The sequence below is a fragment of the Abrus precatorius genome, unplaced genomic scaffold (genome assembly GCF_003935025.1).
Source record: "Abrus precatorius isolate BTA unplaced genomic scaffold, Abrus_2018 Scaffold9, whole genome shotgun sequence".
Lineage (NCBI taxonomy): Eukaryota > Viridiplantae > Streptophyta > Magnoliopsida > Fabales > Fabaceae > Abrus > Abrus precatorius.
In genome coordinates this window covers 7,324,128-7,337,873 of record NW_020874439.1, presented here as the reverse complement: position 1 = coordinate 7,337,873, position 13,746 = coordinate 7,324,128, and the positions used below count along the sequence as shown (strand labels likewise).

Sequence of the window (13,746 nt, the reverse complement as noted above, 5' to 3'; positions counted from 1 at the left end):
ATTAAAACTTTATGCAAAAAGATGCATTAATGTTTGCCAAGTTGTTCATGAGTGAAATATTCAGAAATTCAAGGATTTAAATTGGCTAATATGTAGAAATATCATAATTCAAATTGAGATTGGATTTCATCATTCTTCCTCTTTCATATTTTGATGTATAAATATTTAGATATTGTTTTATAGAAGCAGATGCACTCTTTTCATATTTTCTTATATCAATTCCTCACAAATATAGGATTCCTAAGAGTATTCAATGAATAATGATTACTCAAATATCCACTAAGCCCTCCATCATTAAAAATAAAAGTTAATAAGCAACCAATATATTGAAACCTAGTTCTAATATTGCAATATACCGAGTGAGTTTCATTCAATCTAGTTCTAAGATTTTCTTTCTAACTAAACCTTGGATTCTGAATCAAAACAATATTATTTAACATAGAATCAAGCATGGAAAACAAATGAAACCACCAATCTCTAAAGAAATGAATAACTATATATAGATAATCAAAATATTTTAGAGTAAAAGATTACATTCAATTTTAAAAGAGTTTTACCATATTATAATACAAGAAAGAGAGAAAAGAGATGAGATGGAATGATGTCCAACGCTCCTTTTCCTAATTCTCCGTTCTTTGCTCTATTTTCTCACTCTTTGATCCCTTTTCACCTTAGCAGAAACCCAAGTCTGATACACACATTCTTGCACCATCAAACAAACTTTATTACGTGCAGGAAAAAAATAAAAGCTTATATTAAAAATGAAAAAAAAAACTATTTTATAAAAATTATTGAGCATAAATAAAAGAAATATTATTCAATATGAAAATTAAAAATAAAAAAATAAAAAGACGTCAAATTCTAAAACAAACAGACGAACTAAGAAAATAGGAAAAAAGTACCTAAACGGTAAGCTAAGCATATGATGCAAGAATAAAAAACTAAACTTCCTAGCATTAAATATATGGTTAATATATATTTGAACACAGACTCCGATATTATTTAAGAGTAGAAAATTAATTTTATTAGAATAATCTCTATTTAACTTTAAAACAAATGGACATTAAACCAAAACTAGTTCAAAGTAATTTATCAGTACTAAAGCAAATAGGCGCAATAATTATTGAGTTACACGATGTTTACACGACGTTGTAAATAATTGATTTGTTTTTTAAAATTAAACAATAGAAACCAGTTGATAGAAAATGGCATCAGCACCTTTACGTTGACTAATCACTCAGGATAATTTGTGGGATGTGTGCGATTTGGCGACTAACAGCACTTGTCTCTGTTCTGCATTCTTTTATTAAGAGGATACACTGGATGACCTCAAAGATCTTTAAGTTGGTAAGACGACTCATTCCTTCGGGCAGCGATGCCAATACTGGGCAATCTAAAATTCTGATATGCTGAAGCGACGAGAAGTTGCAAATCCAATCTGGCAAAGCCTTTAGGTTTCCACACGAATATATCTCGATTTTTCGCAGAGAAGGAAGGCAGTTGGTGTCGTCCTTAAACCCGGTCTCAAATTCCTCGAGTGTTTCGCTTTCACAGCATCCAATTTCAAGAGACTCGAGAGAAGTCAGATTTAGCGTCAAACCCTTTGGTAAATTCATAGGATCAAAAATCATCAATTGTTTGAGCATGTAAAGAGGAGAAGCGGCTGAGGAAGATGAGTCAGCTGAGCACGTTGACGCCGCTTTGTTTAGTGTTGCTTTTAATGGCTCCGCACTGCATTTAGACAATCCTAAAACCTGAACGTTTGGAAAGGTAGGCATGCAAGTCAACTTTGGACCGTCGATGACTTGTAGTCGAGAAAGACAAGGAAATGAAAGAGAGGAGGAGAGATGGTGTGAATTTTTAGAATCATGTACATCATCTCCCCGCTTCTCCCATCCCTCAAGCTTTGGACAATGTTTTAATGTGAGGCTCTCAAGAGAGGGGAAGGTTACCGCAAGACCATCTTCATGAAGATATATGTATTCCAATTCAAAAAGACAGTTTATCATGAGTGACTTAAGGGAGGGGAGACGTTCCAACGGTGGGAGGCAGCGACAATTACAAAGCCCAAAGAGATAGATGTCAACAACGTTTGTGAGAAGAGAAAGCCAGTTCGGGAAAAGCACGCCTGGATAATGGATGACATTCAATCGCTTAAGATTGTGATGGGGCTCAAGGTTTTTCAATAATTGTAAGCTGTCACTGTTACGGATGTCTTCACGCCACCAACTTAGAGTCAAGGATTGAAGGAATTTTTTTTCTTTTAAATTTACATCCTGTGATTCCAGAGTCACCTCTCCCACGTGATTGAGATTCTTAATGTGTAATTCTCCCCTTAGGTAGTTTAAGTCTTTCAATTCATTTAATGTGCCATATTTTGTTTCTTGGCTATCTCCCACAACAAAGATCTGTAAGAATTGCAATGACCGCAATTTTCCCAACCCAACTGCCATCCCATTCAAGAAGTCATTGTCAATAATATCAAGATATCTTAAATGCTTCAATTTTCCAATTGAATTGTAGAAGGAAGAAGATGACATCCTCAAGACGCGTAAGTATTTGAAATTTTCAATAACAGACAAATATTCCTCTTCATTGTCAGACCACACAATCAAACTTCGTAGCCTGCTTGCATTCAATGAATCCAATAAATGAATGGCCTTAGATTCCAAAGATACGTGCATGGGACTACCTTCAACTTTTTTCGCCTTACTATCCAAGTAACAGCAATCATTGCCAGCAACAAGCATTGCAAGATCATGCATTAAATCATGCATTTTGAATGTAATGATCTCACCATGTTCACCGCTGACTGCATCTTGAAAAAATGAATTCATTAAAAGAATCTTTACAAATTGGTCACCGACATCCTCCATGTGTTGTTTTTCAGTTGAACATTCAAGGTAACCCTGTGCTATCCATAACTGAATCAACTCATTCTTTAAAATTATTGAATCCTTGGGATATAAAGAGCAATAAGCAAAACATTGTCTCATCTTTGGGGAAAGGTTTTGGTAGCTGAGTTTTAGAATTGGCATGATATCTTCTTGTTCTTCACATAGTTCCCAAAAGTCACCACGTAAAACATCTCGCCATTCACTCTCTTCGTTTTGTCCTCGTAACAGGCCTCCTAGCGTTTTAACTGCTAGTGGAACCCCTTTACATTTTTTGGCTATTTCTTTCCCCATTGATTCTAGATTTTGATTCACTCCTTTGGAATCATCCTCAAATGCAATGTTCTTCAACAAACTCCAAGATTCCTCGTCAGTCAAACCTTTCAAAGTATAGGAAGTGCTACAATTCATTGTCTTTGCTACATTTTCACTTCTAGTTGTTACTAAAATCTTGCTATCTTGAGCGCCACACATCAAGTACTTTCTCAATTGAGCCCATTTGTCATGTCTCTCATTCCAAATATCATCCAGGACCAACAAATATTTCTTACCACTTAAATTTTTATGAAGCTCTTTTTGCAACTTCTCTAATGATTGGTCTTGTCTTTGGCCGTCAGCAATTGATTCTAACATTTTCTTCAGAATAGTTTTCACATCAAAGTTATCGGAGACACACACCCACATTTGCATTTCAAAAAAATTCTGCACTTCCAAGTCATTATACACCAATTGTGCAAGAGTTGTCTTCCCCAAGCCACCAAGGCCAACAATGGCAATCACAGGAACTTTTTGGTTTTCACGAGGTTGTCTCAACAGACTAATGATCTCTTTTTTGCTATCATCTCTTCCAATGATATCTGAGTCTAACACAAAAGAACATGTTTCCCTCCAGCCATTATCAGTTTGCTTAACCACCATCGATCTTGGGCATAAATTCAATTTATACATGTCTTCTACTACAGCATCAAAACTTTCTCGTGTTTTTTTAATTTCTTCAGCCATTTGAATGGGAAAATCAATTCGATTTGAAGATGAGAAGGGATAAAATACCTTTGTCACTTCTGTTCCTCGTTCCTCGTCCAATTTGTGTCTCAGAAATTCGATAGCAATGTCATCTAAGAAGTCATCTGCAACATGAAGAACTTCTTTGAACCTTCTAATCCAAACTCGCACACGAGCTTGTTCTTGTTTATCGTCAGCATCAAGGAGCACATCATTGATGGATTCAAGTGTGTTCTTGAGCTCTTCCAACTCTTCCGTCACATCATACTTCTTTCCAAATTCAATAAAATCTGAGGAAGCCAACCTGTGAATGATATTTGAAGCAACACCAAATGAAACTCACTCAGCCATCATTGAAATCAGGCTTAATTATGTTTTGTTCTTAAAAAACATAGCATTAATTTATACACAACATTTTTTTATTAACGTTGATAAATTACTTATTTACATCTGATAAAATTAAAACTGCATATAAAGTAATTTACTAAATTTGGTAAATAAAAACTATAAATATATGGAGTTTTTGAGTGCTAACTTTTACATACCTATATTAATGTCATTGTCTTTCTTTTTTTTTTTAAGCACGGTAGTCTCTTTCCTTTTTTTTTTTTTATGTTTTTTCATCTGTTTCGTTGTCTCTTCAATTAAAATTTATTTTATATTAAAAAATATGACTTAAAATATTTAATGTTCAAATTTATATGAAGAAAAATTTTATTTTTCTATATAATGATTTATTTATTAATAATTATCATTCATGTTAGTACCTATAATTGAGAAACATTAAAATTAAGTAATAGAATCACGTTAAGTGACACGTGTCAATCTATTCTAAATATAAAATGACTCATTTTAGAATATTTCAAAAATAGCTTATTTTTATCTTGACTTTTAATATTTTTGATCAATAAAATCCCTCGTTGTCTTCTACTTTACCTTCTTCCATGATGTCTTATTCCTTCTTTTGACCGTTGTTATAATGGTCTTCACATTGTAAAACTCTTTCATCTTGAGTTTTCTTACTCAATTCAATGAAGAGGTCTTATACATGGTAGAGTTGTCACCTTAGGACTTCATGATTCCCTTACTATCCCTAGAGATGCCACTTATGAAACTCTTATAACTTCTTACAATAATTCCTTTACGGTTCAAAACTTCTTTTGAGGTTAACAAAGGAGAGATTGTTGTAACTTTTTCCTCAAATATGTTAGAAATCTTAGTTTCATCATTTCTACACCTAACAATCTATTGAAGTGGTGGCCGGAGAAAGGTAACTTAGAAGAAGGCAAAACAAAAGATAAAAACAAGTTTTATTGCTCAAAAATATTAAAAGTCAAAAATAAAAATAAACTATTTTTTAAAGATTCTAAAACAACTTTGTTTTATGTCAAGAATGAACTACCATGTTATTTAACGAAATAAATCATCATTTTCTTACTTAATTTTAACATTTCTTAGAATGATATAAACTAATGTAATTGACGATTATTAATTATAAAAATTAAATTATCAAATTTAAAATTTTAAGGATTAACTATAGTTAAATTACATATTTTAAGGATTAAAGTTAGAATTTATCCATTAAAATTTTAAAATCTAAATATGATTTCTTTCGGAAAAAAAAAAAAAAAAAAAACAAGTCTAAGAAGTAACACTTAACATAAGACTAATTACCATTTGGTTTGCTAAGAAACCTTATTTTACATTATAATGTTTAATTACTAAATTGTTAGTATATAATATTTACATATTATCATGTAAACAAAATAATTCATATTATGATAATTCAACATTAATAAAATTACGGTTATTAAGGGTCATATCAATTACGATGGATTATATATTTACATATAACCGTAATTTTATTAATGTTGAATTATCATAATATGAATCATTTTGTTTCTTAATTATTTTATTTATATCAATATCTTAATTTCAAAGTATAAAATAATAATATTATTAGACAAAATCTATCTATTTATCCCCATAATATTCGTTGGCACAGAATCATGCCTTAATTATGAGTGACTTACTCCGCAGGTATCGTGCGTTTGATGGAGTCTATTAATGTTTGATTACTTTAATTTCTAACATATAATATGATAACATTAATATCAGTTTTTTTAACTTTAATTTTTAAAATTGAGTTTATACATATAAAAGGAATTTTGTTAATAAAGTATAGCATTATTATATATATATATATATATAATATAATATATTTCTATAAAAATATTATTTTAATTATTTATTTCAACTTTAAGAGTTGAAGTTAACCATTTTTCTATGAATATTAAAGCTTGCTTTAAAAAATCAATGATTTGTAAAGATCTAGCTGTAAATGAGTACATGTATTGATTGTTGCTATAACAATGATGACCATCTCAAACTCTCATTACACAAACATTTCGAATTGCTAAATAATGATAGTATTGATGATGCTGCAACGATGACATCTAAATTCTTGAACAACAGTTAGATATACATTATTTCTTATTCGACTCAATAGCATAATGTTATACTGATAGCATTACAGTTAAGACAATTAACTATACAGAATGTTTAATTAATTTAATTTAGGATTGTGTTTATCCCAGCTCTTTGAGCATAAGAAGTTAATAATAATAAAATTTTATTAAGAAAGTTTTTATTATACTTTTATTACTTTATTACAATTAATATATCTTTTCTATAAAACTATTCTATTTATAAATAATTAAACTCAATTTTAAACACTGAAATTAACAAAGTCTTATTTGCTGTAATGAAAAATTGACGTCTAATATTTAACTGATTATGCAAGATACACTATATTTGATTGTATTAAAATTTGTCAAATACTTGACTAATTACGTAAAAAATATACTTTAACTTAGTCAAATTATATATCCAATTATTTACTTTTGATATCATAATCTATTTGGGACAAAAAATACATATTCAATATTCATTTAAAAATGAATATTTTAATTTGATTCAACACAGTTTTTATTTTGATTAATTTATTAAAACATTAGAGTTACGATTGTTGAAAAGCAAATAAAAAATAATTCTTCAAGACGATAAATAAAATGATTGTTATATTGAAAAATAAAATACAACATTATTATTAGAATTATTCGATATTACATAATTTAAATTCGTTTTGATTTTATCGGAGACAAAAGGATTGATTCTAAAATTTTCGATAATATATTTGTGATTTACTGTTATTTATAGGTATTTAAGTATTTACTTTTTCTATTTTTTTAATACATTATATAATATGATTTGATATTTATAAAAAGAAAGTGGTTCTTTTAGTAAAGAAAATAGAAGGTATAAAATAATTTAAACCTTATTTTTGTATCATAATTATAATCTTAGATTTATATAATCTAAAATATTATTTATTTGTTAATTTATTTCGGCATTTTCAGAAGATAAAGAATTATTAAGAAAAAAATACCTTTGATTAAAAACAATTATGGTATAGAAAACACCGTGAAATTTAAATTAAAAAAATCAATTTCTTTGTTTTGATATTCAAACAAAAAATTTGAGATAATAAAATGAAAAGAAGATATAAAATAAATTGAACCATATTTTCGTAATTTAATAAGATTAAATTTTTTTTAATAAAAGTTATTTTTTAAACCGTTTGTTTTGTCTCAGATCTTTATTATGTAAACACTGAAAAACAAAACCATCAAACAAACTTTATTATGTGCAGGAAAAGAAAAAATAAAACCTTAGGTTAAAGAAAGAAGAAAAATGAAACAAGAACTAAGAAAATATGGCAAAAAACTAAAAGATGTGAAAATCTATATCAAACAGATGAACTAAGAAAATATGGCAAAAATACCAAAACTGTAAGCTAAGCATATTATGCAAGATTGAAAAAAAATCATATTGCTTAAATCGAAGAAAGGCTGCAAAAACCAACCAACCTGTGTATGAGATTGGAGGCAACAGCAAATGGGATTTGTTCCACCATCCTTAAAATGATTGAGAAATACTATAATATGATGAGAAGGAAAATAGATTTGCACTGTATTATGTTTGAGATTGACAATGGATGCAGATAACACATTATTGCTCATATATCTGCCCAGCAAAGGGACCCATTTGTAATTAGCTATGTCAGTCAAACCATCGTTTCTAAGTCTTATTGGTTCAATGCTTTGATCTTATCTTCAATCTAATACTATGAATATATAATAAAGGGTAGCCTCTAACACGAGGTAACCATTAATTAGTGTAGCAATGAGTGAGATTGTTTCTGCAGTTAGATATAATAATAAATTAATCCGATTGTTTGCTATGTAGTCGTCGAGTTAAATTGTGGAAAATTAGAAAATTAGAAAGTGATTTGTTATCTATCAAGGAATGCGATTCGCAAAGGGAGCAACAAGAAGCATGTATATGTCAGCAACTCAATAATTCTCGTACATGACAATAACTCACTGGATTCAAAGTTAACAATTTCAAGTTTTTGAACTTTCACAGTTTTATATGCACACTCAACGAGAGTTTACAAGTTGTAACATATTAAGTTTTTATGCTTGATTGTTTTTATTGGTATATGATTGTGTGTTGTTTAATATTGAGAACTAGATCAGACAGTGTGTTGTGTACTTTTGGAAAGATAAAGAATAATGGTAATTAATTTTACTTATATTTATCTTTCTTAGTATTTTCTTTTTTCTGAAAATCAATAAAGGTCATGTTTTGGGGATGTAATGGTTAACAAAGGCACCTAATATAAACATATTTTCTGTTTTACCTTTTTGGGATTTCTCTGATTTATTGAAATTAATTAAGGGTCTTGAGTTCCTATGCTTTTATTTAGTCTTCTACTAATCCACTCTTCTTCAGAAGTGTTCACATTAAGTTATATTTTCATAGCTTTGCCATGGGAAAGGGACTTTGCTCTGCTTTGATGGTATATACATTTGCAACACCGTTGAACTAGAAGGCCCTTGTATAACCACAATTGTTGCATGTTATGTGTGTTAAAAAACCACTTTTATCAACTATTAAAACTGGAAATAAAATTGCTACCAAAAGTTTAGTTTTCGGTACCAACCTTCATTATAATAGTGGGTAATATTAATTTGAGGGTACAAACATTTTTAACTATGTGTTCTTACATGAACTAACATGACTTGTTATTCTAAGTTGTAATAATTGTATGATCAATATCATAGGAACTAATATAATACGAAAATCGAATAAAGATAAAATACAATAACGAAAAAAAAAACATTTATTTTATAATATGTTTGATGTATATTAACATAATAAAACATATTAAATTATCTCATCCTATTTAATATTTTAAATAAAAATAATAATAAGAAGAAAACAATATGTAAAATATATTTAAATGATAAAATTACCCTTTGATCAAAATTAATATTATTTTTAAAATATTTTTTATTTAATTTTTTGACTTTTTAATAAAGAAATGCATTAAAAATTAAAAATACTTTTGAGTATATGTAATATTAAAATTTTGATATTAAATTGTAATTATTTTCTTCAACCCATTTACAATTTAAATTTATTTTTGATAATAAAATTTATTAAAACAAAAATAAATTATAAAATTGAAAATAATATTTTATAAATGAGTAAATTGTAAAAAATAAATTTTAAACATTTTTTATTAAAATATATATTCTATCATGATGTTTCTTAACCCGTCAATCTCTTAGGATAAGAATTTGAACTATAATTATACGAAAAGACAACTTAAAAATATAAAATATTATTTCTCATCCTCATATCATAATCATCAAACAAGCCTTTAATAGAATATTACAATCAAGTCTTATATTCATTTATCTTAACAATAAATAAAATAGTATGGATATTATTTGAAAAATAATGATTTAAATAATTAACTTAATTATTCGATTAGGAGAAAAAAAATACAAATGTCTTAGAAGACTGATTTTATATTCCTATTTTGATTAAATGTCTCAACTTTTGCCTTGATTAAGATAAGTGAAATAACTATTTTTTTTTTTTTGGTAAAGAGAGAAAAAAAAATGCAAACTACAAAATATATAAATTGTCTAGAACTAACATGACATATAAATACATGATAGAAATTAACATGAGTCAGTTTGTCAACTATTGAGTTAATCTCTCAAACAACATAACATATAAGTACATATAGAAACTTTGAATGAGATGATGAATATCAATATGTCATTCTCTATTTTTTGAAATGGTCACTTAGAAAGCGTAATAATATAACTATTTTTTAGAGGTAACTTTATAGAGTGATTAGAATATAATTACTCTTTAAAGACACTTTAGAAAGTAGTTGCGTTTTAATTGATCTCTAAAGTCACTTTTAGAGAGCGGTTATATGTCAACACTCTTACACATTAAAATTTTTGAAAACTCTAACAACTTTTAGTTTATAAACTAACTTAAAGATTAAGTATTGCTCAACTCACATCAGTTCCATGAAACTTTTTTTTTTTTAATTTTCTTTATCTTCTCTACACTAACAAAGTTAGTCCATTTCACAATTGTATGTAGGTATCTTTTTCACTGTCTCTCTTTATTCAATCCTCCTTTCTTTTTCTATCTCTATTAACAATAAAATCTCCTATTAGTTTAATTTTTTTCCTTCTACTTATTAGTGTTTCATTCATTTAGATGTGAACTATTTGGTTAATATAAAATATAAACTCGAGTTTCAACAAGACAGAATTAATTTTTGTTTGTGATAAAAAAAACTCAAATAAGAAATTTTGAATCTTATACATTCAAGTTCAAGTTTAAACATAACAATAAATTAATTTTAATTTGTAAAAAAAAAAAAAAACTCACAAGGGGAGAAGTTTTAAATTTTAAATGTGCGGTTCATACATTGGAGGACAGTTATAAAAACTACTTTCTAAGTGACACTTGGGGAGTAATTAGTCATGTTCTTAGAGTCCTATCTAACAGGTGTATTACGTAGTTATAGTAAGTAATAAAATTTATAATTTTAAGTTATGAGTATCAATTGCAGGGATTGATTCATTCAATTATGAATTCACAAGATCTAAAACTATTTGAGCTAATCAAAATTTGAGAAGTTTTGAACATTAGAGAATCTAAGCAATAAAGTGCAGAAAATAGAATGAAATAGCAAATGAAGTGAAGGTGTGAGAAATGATATGATTAATCCAATGAAGTTAAGGTTGATTTCATCAATATGTAAATTGCAAAACTAAATGTGATCTGAATTTCTAAGTTCCTTAGTTGATTGATAATCAATTTCACTAGGTTAATCAAAGTTTAATTCTTTGACTCAATGATTCTAATATTCAATTAACTATCCTAATTTCTTAGGTATAATTAATCAAATATTGCATTAAGTATTAGAAATTAAGAAATCACAAGATCATAAATGCTTATTCCTAAAATATCAATAACCTTGATATTTAATTCATATATGAAAAATTTACTCAACTTCCATTGATGTAAATTTTCTATGTTCAATTCAATTGAATAGCTAACTTAAGAATTACATCAAGAAAGAATTAAATGTTTAATACAATTAAGATCTTAAAATCCAGATCTACAATCAATTTATAATATCCAAATCGGATCCATTAATCCCTAACTAAAGAAAATTAGAACATGATGCTAAAGAAAAAAGAGAAAGACAAAGTATAAGAGAAGGTGTAGAAAATCTTCATAAATTCAAATCTCAAGCTTAATTCCTCAAGGATCAAGTTTTGAAATTTGTCCACAATAATCCTCACTAGCTTTCTAAAAGTGTAAAAAGACAAAATGATAAAAGATCCAAAAAAATCTGAGTTTCTGGCTATTTATAACTTTTATGCACTTTTGGCGTAACTACTTTTTGCACAAAAAGTTACTACACGTTAGGTCTTTCTCATGACAGCATTCTAGAGTGACTACTTTTTGCCTAAAAAGTAGCTACACGCAGATTCACACCTTCTGAAGTGGCCACTTTTGGTCCTAAAAGTGTCTACGTGCATAAGGAATTCCCTTTCCAAGTCTTTGAAGTGACTACTTTTAATGGTGAAAGTGCTTAAGCTCAACATACTTCACTCCCTAAGTCTTTAGAATGCTTACTTTTTACATAGAAAGTGGCTACGCCCATTCCTCAATTATTCTTTATGTAACATCTTAAAATCAAAAATTCGTACAATGTATATTTTATTCTTAATCATTTGAAATAAAACATCAATTTCTGAATATAATGAACTTATTATAGCAAATTACTAAAATTTTCTTTTAAGTTTTCGAATGTAGATGAAAATTTTAAATTTTGCAGTGCTAATATAACAACAATAATAAATACTGTAAAGAGTAAATAAATATCACAACTAAAATTTAATATTCTTCATAGGAAACCTGAATATACATTACATATCAACATAAAAATTACAACTGTTTGACAAAATATGTGAGACTTAAAACAATATTTACATAACCAAAATAATTACAAGATATAGGCAAGTTAAAGTCCCAGAGCAGTCTTCCCTATAACCAAATACTAAAAATCGGTCCTATTCATCACCAGCATCCCAACTCTCTATCTCAGCTAAATCTTCTGAATCCATATCCTCGTCTGATCCCAGGTAGCAATCTCTTGAATTAGTTGTAATCTCTGTGCCAGTGACGCGCTCAAAGATCCATCTGGACAGTCTTTTGAGGTATTTGTAGTCATGATAGGTGAATAGATAGGTGAGGGCTGCCAGAGTTCTAATAGTACCTCTATACATATATATATATAAAGTCTGATGTATTCTAGTCCTAGAAAAATCAAAAGGAATACTGCAAAAGAAATTCATCTCTAACATAACAAAAGTCCTAGGTTCATTTTCCACAAGAACAACAAATTTAAAATAACAGTCTTTGATATTCATTAAATACATAATTTAACATATTATGTATTGATCTATCTATTAATTTAACTTTTTTCTTAGGTTCCATCATCCTTGTTTCCAGAAAATATTAGTAAGGATGAGCGTTTATTCTACCATTTTTCAAACGTTTATCATAGAATCATAATTTATAACATAAATACAATACATTCAATCTCACAAATTCATATTACATACCATTCAACAATTTATTATTCATTCTCTTAATTCAATACGCACTCCCAGTATACTGTGATAACAGATATTAATGCTTCTAACATTTCTTAAGGTCTTACTCAACTAGGTAAATAGTCACTGGTTAGCCCATGCACACAGATATAACATGTACAATAATTAGGCCCCCTTGACAAACACATAGTCAGAAGTCTAGTCAGAAAATGAGTGTAGGCCATGTGACGCATTCGTTCTCAGAAAGAGTGTGTACAAATACGCGAATATCGCTCACCACCCTACGTTTCCCCCAGATTTTTATTGTCTCCGGACTCTATACCCCTAATGTATCTCTGTAACTATTCACACTAGATCCAATCCATATCCGACTCTTAAATCATTTTCAGAGTTATTCTCTTTCTCATTCATAAGATCGTGCTTAGTAAAGCACTTCCAAACTAATTTCATTCTAATCCATTCCACTCATACACTTATTGATATAATTACAACTGTTAAATCCTTTCAGATCAATATCATTTTCAGCATTTTATTTTACTTAGATATATTTCATAAAATCTCATAATAACCACTTAGCTAGTTCAATAACATTTCACATCAACTACTCATCATATGATGCGTAAACCAATCATTTAGTCTAAACAGCCAATCAATCCAAACAATCAAACAAACATCTTTTTATTCATTATTCACACAATAAATGTCTCAACTACATATTCTCATAAGAGGTTCATGTAACAGTGCTCTATAAGTACAAAATAAATACTGTAATATAA

At 28.3% G+C, this 13,746-nt stretch overlaps 1 protein-coding gene across 1 annotated transcript; it reads right to left on the bottom strand.

Moving 5' to 3' along the window:
• Positions 1 to 1,229: 1,229 nt before the first annotated feature.
• Positions 1,230 to 7,945, bottom strand: LOC113850710 (putative disease resistance protein RGA3). Its single transcript, XM_027481269.1, has 3 exons — positions 7,826 to 7,945; positions 3,907 to 4,200; positions 1,230 to 3,786 (listed from the first exon to the last, which is right to left on the bottom strand). The coding sequence occupies exons 1-3, from the start codon at positions 7,870 to 7,872 to the stop codon at positions 1,230 to 1,232; spliced, it is 2,898 nt and encodes a 965-aa protein (XP_027337070.1). The 5' UTR covers positions 7,873 to 7,945.
• Between the last annotated feature and the right edge of the window lie 5,801 nt (positions 7,946 to 13,746).